Source organism: Rhinopithecus roxellana, unplaced genomic scaffold (genome assembly GCF_007565055.1).
Source record: "Rhinopithecus roxellana isolate Shanxi Qingling unplaced genomic scaffold, ASM756505v1 contig2860, whole genome shotgun sequence".
Classification (NCBI taxonomy): Eukaryota; Metazoa; Chordata; class Mammalia; order Primates; family Cercopithecidae; genus Rhinopithecus; species Rhinopithecus roxellana.
Genome location: NW_022142253.1, coordinates 55,740 through 72,423, shown reverse-complemented (window position 1 = coordinate 72,423; position 16,684 = coordinate 55,740). Strand labels below are relative to the sequence as shown.

Here is a 16,684-nt window from a genome sequence, read left to right as displayed (position 1 = left end):
CATGATATCAACATTCCAAAGAACATATCTGAAACTGTTACTGGTTTCAGAAAGACCAGCAACAAAGTAACTGAAACAATAAAATGGTAGCTATGAAATGCAAAGACACAGTAGAATTGACAATTTTTTGGCAACGAATTTTATTTATTTATTTATTCTTTTGGAGATGGAGTTTCGAGTTTTGCTCTTATTGCCCAGGCTGAAGTGCAATGGCACGATCTCAGCTGACTGCAACCTCTGCCTCCTGGGTTCAAGCAATTCTCCTGCCTCAGCCTCCCAAGTAGCTGGAATTACAGGTGCCCACCACCACACCTGGCTGATTTTTTTTTTTTTTTGAGATGGAGTTTCACTCTTCCACCCAGGCTGCTGGAGCGCAGTGGTGCAACCTCGGCTCACTGCAACCTCCACCTTCTGGTTTCAAGTGATTCTCTTGCCTCAGCCTCCCAAGTAGCTGGGATTACAGGCGCCTATCACCACACCCTGATAATTTATTTTTGTATTTTTAGTAGAGATGGGGTTTCACCATGGTGGCCAGGCTGGTCTGGAACTCCTGACCTCAGGTGATCCACCCGCCTCAGCCTCTCAAAGTGCTGAGATTACAGGCGTGAGCCGTCCGGCCCACAACTAATTTTCAAATCAGCTTCTGCAAAAAGCCCTCAAAGTTGGGCGGAGTGTGGAGAAATGGAATCCTGAGTAGATAACACTCCCTTACTAATGTTTCAACAGATAAAAACTCCTTCATAAGATCTAAGAGCTGGCCGGGTGTGGTGGCTCACGACTGTAATCCCAGCACTTTGGGAGGCCAAGGCAAGCAGACCACAAGGTCAGGAGCTCAAGACCATCCTGGCTGACCCAGTGAAACCCCTGTCTCTACTAAAAATACAAAAAATTTGGGCACCTGCGGTCCCAGCTACTCGGGAGGCTGAGGCAGGATAATGGCGTGAACCCCGGAGGTGGAGGTTGCAGTGAGCTGAGATCACGCCACTGCACTCCAGCCTGGGCGACAGGGCAAGACTCCATCTCAAAAAAAAAAAAAAAAAAACAGATCTAAGAGCTACAATGTAAAACAAGAAAAAGTAAGAGATAAAGAAAAAAAGAAAAGTTTCTTTATATATCATCTTCATACACTAAGCTTCTGTAACTTTCACTAGGGAAAAAACAAATATAATTGCTATTCAAGAAAACGGCAAGGCGAGGTGCAGTGGCTCTTGCCTGTAACCCTAGCACTTTGAGAGGCCAAGGCAAGAGAATCACTAGAGACCAGGAGTTCAAGAACAGCCTGGGCAACAGAGAGACCTCATCTCTAAAAAAAACAAAAACAAAAAAATCCACTCCAGCTTTTAAATGATGCTCCAATTACTTTATAATAAATACTATTCCATGCAAAAACACAAAACAAAGATGCACATTCATATATTTCTTAAGTTTAAAAGGAAAAAAAAGTATCCAGGTTGCCAAGAAAAACCCACTTTTTATTTTTTTTTGAGACAGAGTCTCGCTTTGTTGCCCAAGCTGGAGTGCAGTGGCATGATCCTGACTTACTGCAACCTCTACCTCCTGGGTTCAAGCAATTCTCCCGCCTCAGCCTCCTGAGTAGCTGGAATTACAGGCGCCTGCTATGACGCATGGCTAAACTTTTGTATTTTTAGTAGAGACAGGGTTTCACCATGTTGACCAGATTGGTCTCAAACTCCTGACCTCAAGTGATCTGCCCGCCTCAGCCTCACAAAGTGCTAGGATTACAGGCATGAGCCACCACACCCAGTTAACCTGGTTACTTTTCAACAGAAAATAACTGCTTGAAAATATGAAGCCAAGAAAAATAACAGGACCTTCTCAACCCACTCTCTAGAAGTTAATGTAGGAAAAAGGAGATATTATTTTAAAATCCTCATGCGCTCAGCAAGTTTTAAAGGATATAGCATTGCTACAAATGAACATACCACTATGAAAAAGGAATGGGGCTGGGTGCGGTGGCTCAGTAATCCCAGTAACCTGGGATTTCAGAAACGGGCAGATCACGAGGTCAGGAGTTCGAGACCAGTCTGGCCAATATGGTGAAACACCGTGTCTACTAAAAATATAAAAAATTAGCCAGGCGTGGTGGTGTGCGCCTGTTGTCCCAGTTACTCGGGAGGCTGAGGCAAAAGAATCATTTGAACCCTGGAGGTAGAGGTTGCAGTGAGCCGAGATCACGCCACTGCACTCCAGCCTGGGAGACAGAGCAAGACTCCGTCTCAAAAAAAAAAAAAAGAGTAGGAAGAAAACAAAGCTTAAAAAATAAGAAAACTCAGGCTGGGTGTGGTGGCTCATGCCTGTAATCCCAGCTACTTGGGAGGCTGAGGCAGGAGAATCACCCGAACCCAGGAGGTGGAAGTTGCAGTGAGCCAAGATTGTGCCATCGCACTCCAGCCTGAGCAACATGGAGAAACGCCTTCTCAAAAAAATAAATAAATAAAGTAATAGTAATAAAGAAGAAGAAAAAGAAGAAGACTGCGATGATGACGAAGAAGATGAAGACTCAAATTTCCAGCCCCTACCTTCAAAAATAGATTTCAGTAGAGGAAAGAACAGAATAAACACTGATGAAAAATATAATAACTGAATTATAAGAGATTACTGACAGGACATCTCCACAAATCCAAAGCAAAAATGCCAACATATGTCACTAAGAGGGAAATTGTATATGAAATGAAAGTAATTCCACAAAACTCAATTTCTATAAATAGAAATTCTAAACAGGAACGGAATGTGTAGAGATGATGAAAGATACAATGTAAGAACACTTCCCTAAATTTGATGGACTTGAGTCTTCACATTAAAGGGGCTCATCAAATGCCAGGCAGAACTTTTCTTTAAAGACATCTCTGCTATACACAGACATGGTGAAATTTTTGAATTCCAATGGTAAAGACAAAATCATACAAACTTTCAGGAAAAATCAGATTGACAACAAAGAAAATCAGACTTGACATTATTAGACTTCTCATCTGAATCTCTAAATGCCAAAAGACAAAATGCTATTCATCCAGAATTTAAAGGAAATTATGACCTTTAAGTTTAGAATTTCAAACTATATTTCACAGATAGCTCTATACCACCTAGGTACTCATACTTTCAAAAAATCAAGTATTCTAACTTAAGAAAAAGAATTTACAAAAATGTACTCAATGAAAGTAGAAAAAAAAAAAAAAAAAACAGGCCAGGCATGGTGGCTCACACCTGTAATGCCAGCACTTTGGGAGGTCCAGACAGGAGGACTGCTTGAACCCAGAAGTTCAAGACCAGCCTGAGCAACATAGTGAGACCCAGTTTCTACAATAAATTAAAAAATTAGCCAGGTATGGCAGCATATGTCTTTACTCCCAGCTACTTGGGAGGCTGAGGCAGAAGGACTGCTTGAGCCCAAGAGGTCGAGGCTACAGTGAGTCATGACTGCACCACTGCACTCTCGTCTAGGCAATAGGGCAAGACCCTCTTTCAAAAAATAAATAAATAAGCCTGGGCAACATAGTGAGACCATGTCTCCCTCCCAAAAGAACAAATTTAGCTGGGCGTGGTCCACGCATCTGTGGTCCTAGCTACTCGGGAGGCTGAGCTGGAAGGATCACCTGAGCCCAGGAGTTTCACACTGCGGTGAGCTACGATCACATCACTGTACTTCAGTCTGGGAGGCAGAGCAAGACTCTATCTCTTTAAAAAAGAGAAAAAAAAAAAAAGCAAGACAAAACAAAACTTTGTGCCACATACATTACAAACTCAAAAAACAGTCATAATATTTTTACCAATAGCCAGGCGTACTGAGTCACGTTTGTAATCCCAGCTACTCAGGGAGCTGATGCTGGAGGAAGACTTGAAGGAGTTTGAGGCTGCACTGAGCTATGATCACATCACTGTATTCCAGCCTGGGCAACGGAGCAAGACACTGTCTCTAAATAAATAAAAATTTTAAAAATGTTTAAAACAGCTGCTTTGGACATATGATTTATGATAGATGAAAAATCCTAAATAAAGCACTAGCAAATTGAACCAGCTGTATATTAAAATAGTAACATGGTCAGGTATGGTAGCTCATGCCTGTAATCCCATAGCTTTGGGAGGATTACTGACTTGAGGCTAGGAGTTTGATACCAGCCTGGGCAACACAGTGAGACCCCATCTCTAAATAAAAATTAAAATAAAATAAATAAAAATAACACTACATAATCAAACAGGTTTATTCTGGGACTAGGAATGGGTTAACATTAGGAAACTCATTATATTTAATAGAGTAAAAGGTGTAAAAAACAAAAAACAAAATTCTGTAGTAATTTTTGAAAGACTTCAAAAAAGAAAAAATGGTTAAAAAGTGAAGAAAAGTATTTGAAATAGTCTTTTTTAAACTATTAAAATAGCTAAAAAAACAAAACAAAACAAAACAAAAAAAACCAGAAAGGAACCTAAAGTGCAATATCCACTCAATAAAAACTTGGTAAACTATAAGGTACTTCCCAGCATAAATGCACATAATCACCAGAAATCATCAGCATATGCAATACGGTAAAACACTAGAGGTAAACTAACTCAAGATAAATGAAAAAAGGACACCCATTCAACTGTCTTCACCATCTTTCAACACTGTTCCTGATGTTCTAGTATATGCATTAAGAAAAAAAGGTGTTAGGCCAGGCACAGTGGCTCATGCCTATAATCCCAGCACTTTGGGAAGCCCACGTGGGCTGATCACTTGAGCCCAGGAGTTTGAGACCAGCCTGGCCAACATGGTGAAACCTAATCTCTACTAAAAAACACAAAAATTAGCTGGGCATGATGGCAGATGCCTGTAATCCCAGCTACTCAGGAGGCTGAGGCAGGAGAATCGCTTGAACCCGGAAGGCAGAGGCTGCAGTGAACCGAGATCACGCCACTGCACTCCAGCCTGTGACAGAGTGAGACAAAAAAAAAAAAGAAAGAAAGAAAGAAAGAAAAAAAGGCGTTTGGGTTTCTTCACAGCCACTCAAGATGAACTGATTCTTCAGAAAAGTGAAATTAAAGCTCTGTCGCCCAGCCTGAATGACTGCATTGGCATGGTGGACAGCAGGGCAGAATCCACTGACAAGAAGATTTCTAGATTGGATGCTGAGCTAGTGAAGTTTAAGGACCAGATTAAGATGAGAGGGGGTCCTGCAAAGAATACTGTTACGCAGAAAGCCTTGCCAGTTTTAAAACAAAAGCGGATGTATGAGCAGCAGCAGGAGAATCACACCCAACAGTCATTCAACATGGAACAAGTCAATTACACCATCCAGTCATTGAAGGATACCAAGACCACGGCTGATGCAATGAAACTGGGAGCAAGGGAAATGAAGGCATACAAGTGAAAACTGACCAGACTGAGAATTTATAAGACCAGGTACTGGACATGATGGAAGATGCAAATGAAATCCAAGAAGCACTGAGTCGCAGTTATGGCAGCCCAGAATTCAATGAAGATGACCTAGAAGCAGAGATGGATACACACTGGGTGATGCGCTTGTGGCTGACAAAGAGAGTTCTATTTAGATGAGGCAGCATCTGCACCTGCAATTCCAGAAGGTGTTCCCACTGACACAAAAAACCAACGATAGATTTCTGGTGGATGAATTTGGATTGCCACAGATCCCTGCTTCATACATTTGCATTATTTAAGTACATCATGTAAAACAAACACATATTATGGGACCATGAAATACTGATCTTTCGAAACTTACCATAAGAGATATGTTTCTGTCCTTTCTTTGAAGGAAAGTTTAATTACATTACTCTTCTATTTTTTTCCTTTGACACTCATTGCTTGGGAAATGCTTTCTTTGTACTAAAACTTAATTCTGGCCAGGCACAGTGGCTCACGCCTATAATCCCAGCACTCTGAAAGGCTGAGGCAGGCAGATCACGAGGTCAGAAGTTCGAGACCAACCTGGCCAACATGGTGAAACCTCATCTCTACTAAAAATACAAAAAATTAGCCAAGCATGGTGGCGGGCGACTGTAGTCCCAGCTAGTAGGGAGGCTGAAGCAGCCGGGAGGCAGAGGTTGCAGTGAGCTAAGATCGCCCCAACAGCCTGGGTGACAGAGCGAGACTCGGTCTCAAAAAAAAAAAAAAAATTCACTACTGTATCAGAAGTGGGTATTCTGATTCTGTGGTTTCCTCAATACTATATCTTGAAATCAATAATGAATATTTCTTGATATCTGATGAACAGGACATTTACTCAATTTTTTCAAAAGGAAAAAAAGGCATAAATTACAAACATATATTAAAAAGATGAGACAGGCCGGGCACAATGGCTCACGCCTGTAATCCCAGCATTTTAGGAGGCCGAGGTGGGCCGAGGTGGGCGGATCACCTGAGGTCAGGAGTTTGAGACCAGCCTGGCCAATATGATGAAACCCCATTGCTACTAAAAATACAAAAATTAGCCAGGCATGTGCCTGTAATCTCAGCTATTTGGAAGGCTGAGACAGGAGAATCACTTGAACCTAGGAGGCAGAGGTTGCAACGAGCCGAGATAGCACCATTGCACTCCAGCCTGGGCAACAAGAGCAACACTCCATCTCAAAAAAAAAAAAAAGAAGATGAGGCAAAAAAAAAAAATCCAGAACCTGCAGATTACATGCTTGCAAACTAGAAAATCTAACAAATAAAACAAATTGAAAATAATAAAAATATAAGATCTACAAGAAGCAGTAAATATCCTTCATACCAGCAATAATCATTCAGATGATGGCACAGTACCATTCACAGTAAAAAGATATACAGGAAGACACAATTCACAATAAAAAGATATACAAGAAGAAAATGAAGAAGTATGCAAGACTCACATTAAATTAAAAACAAAACCAATGCCGGGCGCGGTGGCTCACGCCTGTAATCCCAGCACTTTGGGAGGCCGAGGCGGGCGGATCACAAGGTCAGGAGATCGAGACCACGGTGAAACCCCGTCTCTACTGAAAATACAAAAGATTAGCCGGGCACGGTGGCGGGCACCTGTAGTCCCAGCTACCCGGGAGGCTGAGGCAGGAGAATGGCTTGAACCCAGGAGGCGGAGCTTGCAGTGAGCCGAGATCACGCCACTGCACTCCAGCCTGGTGGACAGAGCGAGACTCCGTCTCAAAAAAAAAAAAAAAAAAAAACTAGGGCACAGAAGACCTGGATAATGAATAAATAGAGTAGAGGATTAAAGAAATTACTTCTCCCCAAAATAATGCACACATCGAATGTAATTCAAGTCAAAATCCCAATGAGAGTTTATTACTGGAACTTGATTAGAAAATCATCTAGAATCGTTATTTAAAAAGGAAGGGGAGGCCAGGTGTGGTGGCTCACGCCTGTAATCCCAACACTTTGGTTGGCCAAGGCAGGAAGACTGCTTGAACCCAGGAGTTTGAGACTGGCCTGGGCACCACAAGGAGACTCCATCTCTATAAGAAGTTTTAAAAAGTAGCCAGGTACAGTGGTGCGCACCTGTAGTCCCAGCTACTCGGGAGGCTTCAGCAATAGGATCTCTTGAGCCCAGGAGTTCGACGTTGCAGTGAGCTATGATCATGCCACTGCACTCCAGCCTCGGTGACAAGAGCACAAGACCCTGTTTCAAAACGAAACAAAATAACCCTGTGCTTTTCTCCAAGGAGATGGAATTACAGGAGGATTTCACTTTGGCTATACTGTTTTTACCTTTTTTACAATGTACATATATTATCAAAACAAAGAAAGAAAAAATATGGGCCAGGGGCGGTGGCTCAGGCCTGTAATCCCAGCACTTTGGGAGGCTGAGGCTGGTGGATCACCTGAGGTCAGGAATTCCAGATCAGCCTGGCCAACATGGTGGAACTTCATCTCCACTAATAATACAAAAACTAGCTGAGCGTAGTGGTGCATGCCTATAATCCCAGCTACTTAGGAGGCTGAGGCAGGAGAACTGCTTGAACCCAGGAGGAGGAGGTTGCAGTGAGCCAAGATTGCGTCATTGCACTCCAGCCTGGGGGACAAGACTAAAACTCCATCTCCAAAAAAAAAAAGAAAGAAAGAAAAAAATACGTTTCCATTCAAAAACTAAAAGTTTGTAAACAATTATGTACAAGCAAAAATATCTGAACAATGACCTTTTAATTTCTTACTGATCCATGAAAATTATGCCTTAAATGACAACAATGTTCACTCCTTTCATGACAAAAATGTCTGCTTCCCCACTTACATTAGCTGGTTGCTCTCACAGGAACGTCTGTGTCTTCACTGAGTTCCAATCTATTACGCCTGTAGGTCGAATCAACACTCAATCCATGAATTAATAATAATGAGGCAGAAAAAATTTTCCTCTTCACACTGCCAAGAAAACCTCTCAGCCACAATTCAATCACAGCATGTGTTTTTAAAACATCTCCCAACTACTGGGAGATAAAGTCCATTCAAATAACCTTTGTCAGACTGGAGACAGCTAGGGTTAGTTATCTCCTCAAAAACAAAAACAAAAACAAAAAAAAAAAGAGTTCATTTAAAGATGAACTTGAGAGTCAAAGGATCATGAAAAAAAAAATCCATCTTCCATAGCTGAACAATATAATTTAAAAAAAAAACAAAAAAAACCATCAGTTTTTCAGTAAGATCCAATTTCTGGTCTTCAAGATTTCTTCACCTATTAAGAAAAACACAGAAACCTTCCCCCATCTTTATTATCTGTATAATAAAAACATACTTGTATGTAAAAATATAGTGTTTTATGTATATAATATACATACAGATACATACTAACTGGCTTATACACACACACACACATATATACACAAATGTATACAAATATAACATTTGGGTGAGTTTCCCCTTTTAAAATGCACTATAAAAGACTTTAGATTTGGGTTCATTATAAAAATAAAGAACTTACTCTTATACCAAAGTATCATGAACTTATTGTTACACTAAATTTTGCCCAGCCCACAAAATAAAGACGAAGGTAAATCCTTACACATATATCAATATGTATAATATGGATGTATGTATATAAATCCATCATCGTCATCAGGGAGTGTTTAACCAAAAAAGATAGAAACGTATGGTAATAGAGTAACTACAGAGTGGTGCAGCAAGCTGTAGAAGGCAGAGCAGCATTATAGCCATTCTAAACTGGCACTGTCAAAATACAGAAAGCTTTACCTAAGGGAAAATTTATTTATTTTGTATCAACACCAGTGTCACTGGTTTGCCATTAAATAGTGGCCCTGGAAAGGCTTGCTTACGCAGCCTAGGTCCAAATTCTTTACTACTAATGGCTCCAGCTAAAGACTTTGTAAGTATATATTTACTCCAGTTAGTAAAAGGGTAAACTTTTGGAGTTGAGATTTCACTTCACAATGGCGTATTTACCATTTAAGAATTTCAAAAAAAAAAAAAAAAATCAAAAACAAAAACAAAAACAAAAACCCTTATTTTGATACATAGAAATGAGTTCTAAACTTTGAAACCAGCCCAGTAACAAAGCAATTTTGATTCTCATGTAATAAATACTACATAATTTCTAGGCTAAATCTTGCCAAATACTATCCGAGACAAAACTAAAGTCAAAACTTAAAAAAAAAGTGGACACCTTTTACTCACACTTAATACTAGTCAATTTTCCAGGAATTTTTTGGGCAGGGAATATCCCCAAATCTAAAATGAAAAAAAGGAAAAATTGGGATCTCACATTAGTTATTCAGTCTGAAACTTTTAATAGACTTTTACTAAAGTCATCATTTTCTGGCTTCCTACTCAATCACAGAAACATACTTTCAGAGTAAAAAGGGATCTTAAAATGAGATCAATTCACTCATTTCACCAATGATTCCTAACACATAAAAATACCGACCTGTTAGTTTTCATTAAGAATTCAATGGCCAAAACAACCGCACAGTTAGGGTAATACAGTATTATGCGTCATTAAGTATGTTTTTAAAAAGATTACCTAAAATTACAGAAACAATCTTTGGGAATTATCTACTGGGTTTTTCCAAGCATGTTCAAAGGGCTCTCATTACAATTCCCATTCAATCTTTTCCAATTCTTGCAAACGTTTTAGTCTGTTTTTGCCCATAAATCATTTGAAAGTACCTACACAATCCTTGTTATTTTTATAATATTTTATAAAGGTTAAAACAGGCATTTCAAAGACTAAAAGTATATTTTCCTAATTTTTTTCTAATATTTCCCTTTTATATAAGATCCAATTCCAAATATAAAGGGTAACACTATCACACGCAACAATTTGAAATTATAAAGCTGACCAGTATGAGGAGGCAATTAGAAATTTCCAAATATAAAACAATTTCACGGGTTTTCTTTTTGCCAAGTTGTAATTAAGCATCAGGGTTTTTAAGGAAACAGAAAAACAGAGGCAGGAGGAATGCCAGCCTACAGTACTTTTTTCTCATTTCGTTGGTTTCAGAGCAATACAATTTCCCATGGTGGGGGAAATTTTACTTAAAACCAATTACTAGTTCAATCTACCAGGCAGAAAGCCTAAGGCCTTTCAATGCTGCACTATATTTTTTTTAATTAAAAATATCTTTTATCTCTCATTGGTATAAGCAAAATTTTCAAGTGCTAGCGACAATGAGTTATAGCTATGAAATTTTTAATCTTAATTTTATCAAAATTATATTGCCTCTGAGGAATTTTCAGCCCTTTTGTGATTTCAGGTTTCCCCAGATGTGTTTATAAAGATAACGATTATATTTAACAACTATAGCTATTAAGATACAGTAACACAGCAAAACGTTGCCCATTTTAAACGGAGAAAAAGAAATTAAGGCAGTATTTCTTTTTCATTGCTTTGAACAACTTCATTCTCAGGATCCCAGCTCAGAACCAATGTAGAATAATCGTAGTTAACATTTTTCAAGTTCATTTTCAGAAACATCAGTTGTTCTATATTGTCAAAGTCCAGGCTCATGATCTGTTTTGGATGAAAGTGGCTATTTTTAGTAAAGATACATTCAGATTGCCAACTACACATGGGGCAACTTAGATACTGGATGGCAACCTGGGTCAAAGCTGGCCATATGCTTATCTTCCTCTGCCAGTAAATTAAAGGGTCATCACCTCCTGAGAGCTCTGAATACTTCTCTTTGAAGTACTCATCCACAACTGCTACAGCAGAAGGGAACATGAAGCTTTTGCTTCCAAGGGCACAACTGTCTACAGCTGAGCTATCGACAGACCCTGAATTGGAGGTGCCTTCTTTTAGAGATGAGGTAAATGAATCAGTTCCTACTGTAACTGAGGGACAAGCTTCTGAAGTTGGAATTTGGCAGATCTCTGGCGAAGATTCCATATAATTACAGACCTCTTCTGCAAGGAACTGCTTATAAGTTTCTAAATCAGCACCTTGAGGAAAAAAGTCTTCCAAACTGTTTTTAAAGCAAGGGTCTAACAAAGTAGCCAAGATACAGGGCTTGGATTTAAGCATAGCACTTAGCAGGGTATCCGTTTCAAGTTTCAGAGATAAACTATCCACCAGATTGAGGGCCTGAGTAATACCTCTGACTTGAAAATCTTCTCTGAGTTTCTGCAAGGAAAGGAGTAGATGATGGATTAGGGGTAGCACCTGATTCAATCCTGCGGTCTTCACGCTCACTTTCTGGGTAGCCTCCTCAAATGGCGTAAGAATATCACAAACATAAGTCATTAGAGTCCACTGAAGGGAGGTGAGCACAACTCCACTGGCTCTACCAAGACTATGGTGAACTGAGTAGCAATGCTCCAAGAGCCATTTTAACATATAAAAAGTAGAAATCCAATGGCCAGTTTCATCCTGCTTCAAATTCTTCCATGGAAGTTGGTGATCATTTTGGAACTCTTGCAGTATCTGACGGGCCTTGACCGAATGACTAAAATGATGACAGGTTTTCCTAGCAGCCACTAACATATTCTCAATGCTTTTGTGCTCACAGAAGAAGTCCTGAATGACCATATTTAAACAATGCAGGAAGCATGGCACATGGGTAAAACCACCATCTTTGATTGCATGTACCACATTAGAGGAATTGTCAGAAACAATGAAGCTAGGGATAAGGAAATTTGGAGAAAGCCACAGACCAATCTGGTCATTCAATTCTTGTAAAATATTGGTTATCAAACAGTCTTTAGCCAAACCTGTAACACAAAGCACTGCCCACTTTCTAAAATCGGGGATCCTGCCATTATTGAGAAAAGATGCAGTTTCCAAAGAAACCCAGTGTACAGTCACAATAAAATAGTCAGTGGAAGGGTCATGGGTCCATATGTCAACAGTCAGGTGTATTTTTTGGCTTTGAACATTCTCTAAAGTTAAGAAAATTTTTTCTCTGACACAATCATATAACTGAGGTACAGCCTTAGTGAAAAAGTAAGTCTCTGATGGCAACCTATAATCAGGGGCCACAATCTGCATGAACCTCTGAAAGGCTGGAGTTGAGAAGTAGTTGTAAGGATGCATATCCTCCACAATCATTTGGATAATTGCCTGACTTATTTGACTTGAGACTGGATTTCCACAACATGTTGTTTCTCTCTCCTGCGCATGCATCAGAGTGCCTTGCTCTGCAACGGGAATAGGACTTTCAGATCTATTTTCAACCTCTAACATAGGTTCATCTGAATCAGAGTCACTAAGGTCCTCAGCTGTTAAATCTTGGCTGCCTGTAGACTTTTCTCCATGCAAGGTATCACTCAAGAGATCACTTCTCTCAGTCTCAGCTTCATCTAATCCATTTGCAACAGCACCACTGTCTTTGTTGGCAACAGCCCAATGGATAGGATGTGTGGCTTGCAGGTGTCGTTGAAGTGTTGAAGTCCCTAAGTGGGACCCTGGCCTACCCCGGCTCACACTTCTTTTACATATATTACACACAGCTCTTGAGATGTGTTGAGGATCAGTGTAAAAAAAATTCCAAACGGCAGATGTCTTGGCTCTAGTTCCAGGAATTAAAGCATGCTTGACAATGTTACTTTTGATGAGAAATCTCCCTCTTTCTGCCCTTAGGGCATCAGATGCTGATTTATCATGCTTCTTACCCATTCTATTATCATCTAATGGATCAGTAGGAATATATTCAAAGCTTCCATTGCTTCCAGAAGAGGGAGACAAAGATACATCCAAGGTAAAGTCCTCCTCTCCACTAGTAACTCCAAACTTGTTGGCCCTGGTCCAATGAGGTGAATGCCTTGCTTGCAGATGTCGCTGAAGAGTAGATGTACCAAGATGGCTACCTGGTTTACCCCTGCTGACGCTTTTCTCACAGAGGTTACAAATAGCCCGCCAGGTGTACTGGGGGTCAACATGAAAGAAGTGCCACACAATGGAGGTCTTGGCTCTAGTACTAGGCAGATAGATCTGTTTTTCTATATTGCTCTCAAAAAGACTTTCTTCATCCTGCTCAGCATCGTTGGAAGCTAACAAAGCAGGGGCATCTGCAACAGGCCTCCCAGATCCCAAATCCTTACTAAACTTCTTGGCAAGAATCAATTTTTTTCGACGCCTTTTCCCCTTAATTCGCAAACCCTTCTTTCTTTTCTTTTTAGCAGGCTGTTTGGCCTCTTTATTCACTCCTTCCGCTACCATCTTTTCCTCTACCACATCTTCTTCATCTGTATTAGAATTAATAGGAACACATCCCAGAATCCCAGAATCACTAAAAGTGCTGCATCTTCTGCCAGGAGAGAGTGAGGAAACTGGTACACTTAAAGTACATACACTCATTATCTTTATGTCTCCACAATTCGTACCAGAATCTGTTAGTGGGTTTATAACTCAAGCAGAAATACAGCTGTCCCTCTCTGCTTGCATTACCTTTTCTCCAATTTCTATGGGGAATCAAATTCCCACTGGACCAATAACTTCCAAGCCCGGTTATTTCTGGAGGAAAAGTGACAGCAATGGAGAACATTCCCGAACTCTTTCTTAGAGGGCTTTAAGGTCCCTTCCAATTTTCTAAGTTCTGAATTCATATAGTCCAGTGTCCTCATGTTACAGAAGTTAAGAACTGAGTCCCCCTTTCCCAGAGTCACAGAGTTGGTTAGTAGCAGCTAATAGCTAGGTCTTCCAAATTCCAGATCCATGTTCTTTCCGCTTCATCAAGAACTATATCTGCTTGAAATGCCTTCGCCTTTTAAAATATATATTTTTATGATGCCTCATGATAGCGACATCAATTTCCCTTAATTCTGAAATTAACTATTTTCAGGAAATCTCATTTAAACAAAAACATAGTGCATCATTCAACATTCATCATTTAGGACTGTGATTTGCCAATACAACCCAAAAAGTCAGTTCTGGAAAACCAACACAGACTCCGCATACTGGTCACAGCAAATGCTAGTTGAGCCCTTTCAGTTCTAACTAAAAGTAATACAACCTTTTAAAAATGTGACTGGCTGGAAAAAAATGCTTTGAGAATAAAATTTTAAAACAAGGTTAAATACTGAATTTTCAAAGTACTATTTGTATCAAGAGTTAATTCAAGTTTAGTTTTCAGATATTTTTAGACTGGAGAAGCTTTTACAGCCTGTAAGTAACTCACAAGTTGGACGCTATAGGGATAGCAAAAAGTGAAATATGAACTTTAAACCACTTCCATTTCTTTTCGATTGATCCCTCCCCTTCCCCCAATACCTACATACATTTACCCTAAAAAGCATCGCTATCTCTAGTTCCACAGCCTCCTTCTCAAGGTCCAGAACCAAGGCCTGGAAGATGTCAACAATATAGGCCTTCCCCATAGGAATCCGCACCGATTATGGGAGTTTAGGGGTGTTCTTCATTACGGTTTCACCAATCCTACAAGGAGAACGGAAGTGTCCCTGTTGCTCTTGACTCCGACGCTGAGGGCCAGGGGTGGGAGTGTAATGAGGGTGGGGAATGGGTGTAGGATACCGGAATAAGGTCGGTGGCTTTCTGTATGTGGAGTTTGAGACAAGCTCCAAAGTAGTGGGACCCTGGAGAGGAATGAGAGTAGGTAAATTCAGCGCCCGGCACTCAGTCTGATTGATTTAGGCAGTGAGGGTCCGCTCAACTAGAGAAACTGTTGCCCCGAAGAAAGCAATCTAGTGTCAGTACTCTCTTCGGATTCGGGGGAACAGTCGGCTTTCGGGGGCAGCTCCGGGCTCCCCCAGATTAGCGAACACCGGATGTGGGGGAGGGGAGAAAGGCTGGCTGGGAAAGGAGCAGGCGCCGTGGGGGTGGGGTGAAGGGGGGTGGGGGTGGGGAGGATGGGAAAAGTGAGCGGGAGCCTGGGGCTCTCAGCCCGCCCCGGCGAGGGCCGCGGCCGGGAGGTGGCGGGGGAGGGGTCGTTACGGCGAAGCTGGAGGATCCGCTCTGACTTCCCAGGATAGGCCGCGACCCAGGGGCGAGGGGAGGCCGCTGCCACTCCCCTCGCCCTCTCCCCCACCTCCCCGGCCCCAAGCCACCCGGGAATCAAAAAAACGGGTCTAGTTACCAGAGAACAGAAACTTTACCGAACCGATGACACTATCCCCGACTCCCGCTTGCTGCCACGTCTTTCTTCTTGCTTGGCCGTTGCCGTCCGTCGTCCTCCCAGCAGCAGCACCAGCAGAAAACCAAGAGTGCCAGCGTCAAAGATGGCGCCCGGCTACAGGCTCTGCTCTAAGGCCCGGCCGGTAAAAGTGCCAGCACGACGCAGGGCGCGAGGGTTCTGGAAGATGTAGTTCTTCTATGAGGCGATGCCTAAGATGGCTGCTCCGGGTCACAGGGTCACGTGACGGGGGAGGCGCTGGGTCGGGGAGTCCCTTCCCTTCAAAGGAATGCCTTGAAGCTGGCTTTCATAACGTTTTGTTTTTGTTTTTTAAATCAAATGAGGTAATAAGCGGGAGGGCCGCTGGAACTGAGACTACCATTCAGTAAACGCTCAATTTATTCTTACCAAAGTGTTTTCTTAATGAGTAAATCTCCCAAACCATGTATACATTTAATTTAGAAATAAACTGTACTTTTCCTAAGCATGCAATGTAGAAGGATTTGTTAGTTTATTTTTACTTGAAGAAGTGAGATTGGGCTTTGGGGACGTTTCTTTGATTTCTTAAAGCAAATCTGTATGTTGGAAAATTAATTCAAGCTCGTGACAAAATTCAGGAGGGTTAGTTGGAGGTCGCAATCAGCAGTCTCATCCCTGCTTCATTATTAACATTGTCCCTTATTTTCCCTTTTGAATGCTTTTACCTTTTCCCCCTGGTTATAAAAGTAATACACGTGGCCGGGCGCAGTTCCTCACAACTGTAATTCCAGCACTTTGGGAGGCCTAGGCAGGGGGATCACAAAGTCAAGAGATCAAGATCATCCTGGCCAAGATGGTGAAACCTCGTCTCTACCAAAAATACAAAAATTAGCTAGGTGTGGTGGCACACGCCTGTAGTCCCAGCTACTCGGGATGCTGAGGCAGGAGAATCGCTTGAACCCGGGAGGCAGAGGTTGCAGTGCACTGAAATCGCACCAGGCTAGGAAAGGATGTACACCTTAGAATGAATGAAAATATGAACAGGCTAAAACTCTACATTTTGTTTTGCAATTTGCTTTTTTCACTTTACAATATATCTTGAATATATTTTAATGGTCATCAGCACTTAGAGGCCTACCATATTCTTTTTTATTTTTATTTTTTTGAGACAGAGTTTCGCTCCTGTTGCCCAGACTGGAGTGCAATG

The 16,684-nt window shown here is 41.2% G+C and overlaps 2 protein-coding genes and 1 pseudogene across 35 annotated transcripts in view; 1 reads left to right on the top strand and 2 right to left on the bottom strand.

Moving 5' to 3' along the window:
• The window catches only part of ZC3H11A (zinc finger CCCH-type containing 11A), a 59,651-nt gene extending 43,934 nt beyond the window's left edge, over positions 1-15,717 (bottom strand). For 2 of the 34 annotated variants that reach the window (XM_010381372.2, XM_030926421.1), the window contains exons 1-4: positions 15,482-15,717; positions 14,759-14,962; positions 9,608-9,661; positions 8,214-8,272 (exon numbers count right to left, since the gene is read on the bottom strand). The gene's annotated coding sequence lies outside the window, so the exon portion shown is untranslated. The other 32 variants (XM_030926419.1, XM_030926422.1, XM_010381375.2 and 29 more) reach the window with 31 other exon arrangements.
• Positions 4,054-5,667, top strand: LOC104676529 (annotated as a pseudogene).
• ZBED6 (zinc finger BED-type containing 6) lies at positions 10,698-14,641 on the bottom strand. Its single transcript, XM_010381347.2, has one exon. The coding sequence runs from the start codon at positions 13,725-13,727 to the stop codon at positions 10,794-10,796; it is 2,934 nt and encodes a 977-aa protein (XP_010379649.1). The 5' UTR covers positions 13,728-14,641; the 3' UTR covers positions 10,698-10,793.
• Positions 15,718-16,684: the final 967 nt, after the last annotated feature.